The sequence below is a fragment of the Condylura cristata genome, unplaced genomic scaffold (genome assembly GCF_000260355.1).
Source record: "Condylura cristata isolate star-nosed mole 26May11 unplaced genomic scaffold, ConCri1.0 scaffold00034, whole genome shotgun sequence".
In the NCBI taxonomy this organism is placed as follows: Eukaryota; Metazoa; Chordata; class Mammalia; order Eulipotyphla; family Talpidae; genus Condylura; species Condylura cristata.
Window position 1 is genome coordinate 6,697,997 of NW_004567135.1, and position 5,591 is coordinate 6,703,587.

At 35.1% G+C, this 5,591-nt stretch overlaps 1 protein-coding gene across 2 annotated transcripts in view; it reads right to left on the reverse strand.

The window, feature by feature from the left end:
• Positions 1-3,591: 3,591 nt before the first annotated feature.
• The window catches only part of ATF1 (activating transcription factor 1), a 38,503-nt gene continuing 36,503 nt past the window's right edge, over positions 3,592-5,591 (reverse strand). Inside the window, exon 6 of one of the 2 annotated variants that reach the window (XM_012732639.1) lies at positions 3,592-5,227. In XM_012732639.1, coding sequence (XP_012588093.1) covers positions 5,083-5,227 — 145 coding nt within the window. In that variant the 3' untranslated portion in view covers positions 3,592-5,082. The remainder of the gene's footprint in view (positions 5,228-5,591) is intronic. The other variant, XM_004692752.2, reaches the window with a different exon arrangement.

Here is a 5,591-nt window from a genome sequence, read left to right on the forward strand (position 1 = left end):
ATTCCATGTCTTCCCTATTGTAACAAGTACAGCAGTAAACATAGGGGAGGTGTCCTTTTGAATTGTTTTTGTGTCCTTTGGGTAGATATCTAGGAGTGAAATTTTCTCCCAATTGGTGGGATGTCTCTGTTTTGTTTAAAGAGTTTCTGTACAGTAAAATAGATATTAATTTGATATAGTCCCAGCTGTTTATCCTTTACTTCACTCTCTTTGCTTTGGGTGATGTATCTTTACAGATGTTACTGAAGTGTATGTCATGTAGTGCTTCGCCAGTATTACCTTGTATATATTTTATGGTTTCATGCCTTATGTCTCCTTTTTTTAAAAAATGTCTATTTTTAATCGACACTTTACTTTCAATTGTGCTATATCCTTATATTTTATACTTACCCCTTAACAGCACGTCAATGGATTTTGTTTTCCAATTCAACATGAAATCTCTAATATTTAGCTAAAAATGTCCACTGCATTTATCATGATTTTTGAACACATAGCCTTCTACCATCTCATTCTGGGCTATCTGTCCTATTTGCTTCTTTTAGATTGATGAGTGAGAACTCCAGGTGTTTCACTATGTGTAATGCTATAGTGAAAAGTAGAGGGCTCTTTGAGTCTCCCATCATTTTCCTACAGCTTGAGCTTGTTAAAGACCATTTTTCTTGTTTCTTGGCTACACTTCACTGAGTTTAGTACTTTATACATAGTTGATTTATAGAGTTTATACTATTTTGATGATGGTAACAGGTAACGGGCAAAGAAGTGGTGTTGCCTTTTTCTTTTTACTCCTTGAAACTGCTAAAAAGTCTAAGTCAATTTTTGTTCAGTATTTCATAATCTTACACTGTTATTTGCATTTTCTGAACTAATAGAATAGATTTGGGCATTTTTTACACAGATGTGATATTAAATTACAAGAATTGTGAGTTGAAAAAGAAATGCTTGGGTGGTTAGTTTTTTTTCCCAAAACAAAGGGTTAAATTCCATAGCTAAAATCCTATTTTCTTTGGTCTGCTTCACTTTCATTTAAAGAATGGTACATTATAAACATGTTATTAATGTGCTGGAAAACATATATTTATGGAATCACATAACAATGTGTACAGGATCCACTAAATTCATGATAGTGGTTCAATTAGGGAGGGAAATGGAATAGGGTGAGAAGGTGGGGAGTTCACTTGTACATTTTTTCTTCACAAAATGATCTGAAGATAGCAAAACGTTAACGTCAGTTTTGGGTGGTGGGTGTATATGGATTTGATATACTGTATTTTTAGAATTTGTAAAACTTCTGTGATTTTTAAAATGGAGGTTGCCATCTAGTGGACACTTTTAAGTGCTCCTTTAAACACTTTGACACTGAGAGCGTAACAATTAAGTGAAACAAAGTGCAGCTTTTTCAATGGCACAGATAAGAAAAAAGGTACACTCTCCTGCTTAAGATCACAAACTTTGCAGTTGATCAGCTCTAGGTCTGAACCCTAGTCTGTTACTTACTGTGTGACCTTGGGCAAATTATCAAGCTATGTCTTCTTGAGTTTGAACCAGGCTCTCATTCATTCAACAAATATCCACTCTTGTGAACTTGGTAAACTGTCCTATACTTTGGGGTTTACAGAAGCATATAAAAGAAACCATCTCTCTTTAGAGTTTAATAACTAGTTAAATAAAGTATGTTGGAGGGGAGCACACTAATTCGATGGAATGTTTAGAGAATAGTTGGTTCAAATCCCAGATTCTTCATTATTAATACAGGATGACACTACAATCTAAGTTCCATCTGGAATACAGAGAAAACTAAAGAAAGTAACAAAAAATCACAACCAAAATACATCCCAGTCAGGACTGTAGCACTGATGCTGCCAGGGGGGGAGGTTGGGGCAGACAAGGGAGGATCACAGATCTAGGGTGTCTGTGCGGTGGACCTGGTGTTTACGTGTCTGAAGAGGCATGGACCTATAACCATAAACCATATACACACCACTGTGGAACCGCTGTTGCCTCAAATAATACAACTTAAAAAAAAAAATAAAGATCTACGTTCCATAAGAATTGTAACACTGCTTTATCATTCTTCTAGTAATTCTTAGCATTGATAGAGGTCTCCAATAAATATTTGTTGAATGAATGCTATTTCTCAAATAGCGTTTCTGATGCACTGGGCATACTCAGTAGTCAATAGAAAGGAAATGGCATGACTGTGCAGTCTGCATATGAACAACCGTGGCCTTGCAACAAAGGTGATAGCTATTTACCACCTTACCAGTTAAAAACTTGTGAAATAAGCTACTTTCATTGAAGGCAGGACGCTGCTACATTGTCAGTTTTGAGGAAAAGGCTCTCAACCATGCATTGGCAAAGGCTTGAACTCTAAGGCTTATGTTGGTTGGCTACAAAGGAATTTACCCTAATACAAGGGGTTAGTGACTGGATTTTTTTTTTTTTCTTAAAGGGGGCTGCTAAACCTCTTCCAAATGACTAGCCTTCAAAGATTCCTGTCAAATTCTCCCTACAGTAGCCTTCTGAATTGTAGTCTTGCTTGTTCCTTCAGTTTTATAGTATAAAAATTAAAACTACTTTGTAAAAAAGAATGTTACATGATTACTGCAATTAGATCTTTGTAAGATTTGACCCTTTTGTTTCACTATAACATGGAACTTTTCTTTTAAAATAGCTATCAAGCTTTTAGTCAAATTGCATTCAATTTATATCATTTACAGCATCTTTTCCTGGGACATTTGAACTGCCATCGTGACAACTGGCCATACAGTTCTCAGTCATAACACATATCCTTATGTCTTTCCTGTATCCACAGTATTTTCTTTTTCTTTTTTTTTTTTTTAAAGATTTTATTTATTTATTCGTACAGAACTGGGTTACAGGCCAGAGATGCGGAGGGTGAGAGGATTCACCAGAGACAGAGCGGGGAGCAGAACAGGCAGATCGACGAAGTACACTGCTGAGGGGAGCAGCGGGCGGGTCAGGAGAGGTCTGCCACATACTCATGCGGAAGTGGCTTTAGTTTCTTAGTGTAGTGCTTTAACCCGCTGCGCCACCAGGGAGGGCCCACAGTATTTTCTTTTTAAGATTTATTTATTTATGCATACAGAACTGGGGTACAAGCCAGAGGTGCAAGGGTGGTGTGAGGATTCACCAGAGACAGAGTGGGGAGCAGAACAGACTGATCAATGACCTACACTGCTGAGGGGAGCAGCGGGTGGGTGAGGAGAGGTCTGCCATGCCCTGTGGGTCACCTCCAGGGTGGGGATGGAACTTCCACTGAAGCAGCTGTGGCGAGCTTGCAGTGCTGCGTCCTTAACCGGTTGCACCACCAGGGAGGGCTCTATCCATAGTATTTTAACTGAAGAAAAACTTCAGTCAGTTTTAAGATGAAAATTTTCATTAGGAAAATTAATCATAAGTTTTCAATTATGTTAATATTTCTACCTAGTAGGCTCCTGAGCCATGTCCTAAATAGTTATAGAACAAAAAAAGTTAAGCTTTTTCTAGTTTATTATATTTGGTTCTGAATGAATCAAATCTTATAAACATAAACCACCTTAAAATAGGTTGAGTAGACCAGAATTACAAATTTATTCTCATTTTAAAATTAAAATATACTATAGTTAGTATAATTAACAGAATAGCTGTCAGGAGCTTGTCATCCATATATCAATTAATGTATATTTTACATTCAGCAAACTTAATTTTATCAAATGTCCTTTAATTTCAGAGACAACAGCATGACAAATATTATGTAAGAAGCACACAACAGTTATGCAGTACAATTTCAAAGTGTATACAAACTGGAATACAAGGTTAAATACTGGTATACTGACAGCGTTTTTGAATTCTGGAAGTCAGCTATACTCACCGCTACATCATCAATGCCACAGCACTTTTGAATTTTGGGTAAACTGCATATAAAACTTACAATTCGAATACCAGCCAATCAGGAAACTTGACTTCCCATAATATAAAATGATACTTTGAGATGCAAAATATTTTTTAACTAAACTATATAAACCTTTAAAATAATCATTAAAAACTCAACATTAGAATTTATAAAGATTAGCTATAAAAATATATTGGCAGCCATTTTCTTATAAATGTACCATTCACTACATTACAAAATAGATTCTTAACATAAAATTGCCTTAATAACTGTACTATTTTAGAATCTAATAAACCTTACATTAAATTGATTATAAAATTCTCTTGGAAAACTTTGGTACATATCTTCACAAAGTTTTAAAAAAATACTCTAATATCACCTCAAGGGCCTGTAAACATTCCATTCTATTAAAGCACAACAGTAAGAAATGTGTATTCAACTGCATACAGATTACAGAATCAAAAAACAATTTGTATTTGTAGAAAATCACCATTCCCAGAGCAACTAAAACACAAATTATTTAAAGGTATAAAACTTTTAAACAGTTCTTTTTCCCTTTTGATTAAAAACGCTACAAAGCCACCACTTTAGGACAGGCCTCACACCTCGTTAGCCCAGTCTCCAAACCCTCTCAGATCCAGTAAAACAAACTTTTAAAAACTCATTTAAAAGACTTGATAATAGAACAAGTATACATAATGAGAACACATAATTTATACATCTAGTTATGTATTAGCTTTTCTTTTACATTTGTAACTTAGAATTTATTGGCAGAAACAAAACATATATACAGACACACTTGAAAAAGGTAAATTTTAGAAAACAGTAAAAAATGCAAACCTATAGGATAAATGGATTTATTTTTAAAAACTCAATTTGCCAAATTTCATCTTCTGCCATTTTTGGATTATTGACAACTGTGGTTATTTAGAAAATTCAAATTGCTGAAAGTTCATTTCCTGCTGCTTGAGAAAGCTGTAATTTTTATAGTTTCCAGTTGTGCCAGTAACTTCTTTGAGGTCATTTTCCACTTTATCTGTCACCAGATTGCTTGCATAAGATATTTTATCCTTGAGTTGCAAAAGCCTAAACATAAAGCTTCATTTTTGACCTTTCAACTTGTAAAAATCCACTAAAAAGAAATCCATCTAATTTTCAGCCAAGTCCACAAATTTTTTTTTTCTTATGTATCAAACACTTTTATGGGAATAAAGATCCTTCAAAGTTTTTAACTCTTCTATTAAAGTTTTATTTTGATTTTCCAGGACTGCAACTCTGTTTTCCAAGCATTTCACATATTCTTTCTTCTTTCTGCGGCATTCTCGAGCAGCTTCTCTAATATAAGTGTTAAAAACCAATGTTAGGAAAAAATTCACACTCTTTATAAAAATGTTAAAAACATCTCAGTAATTTTTCTCACTTAAAAAGTTAAGGTCCGGCCCTCCCTGGTGGCGCAGCGGGTTAAAGCACAGCACTGAGAATCTGAAGCCACTTCCGCATGAGTTCGATTCCCGCCTGCTCTGCTCCCCCCTCTGTCTCTGGTGAAGCCTCTCACCGCCCCTGAGCCTCTGGCCTGTACCCCAGTTCTGTATGTACAAATAATAATAAAAAAAAATCTTAAAAAAAAATTAGGGTTTCCAGAAACTCAGTATGCAATGTGTAGAGTGTTTTTTAGAAAGAGTTAATTTTTTTAACATAC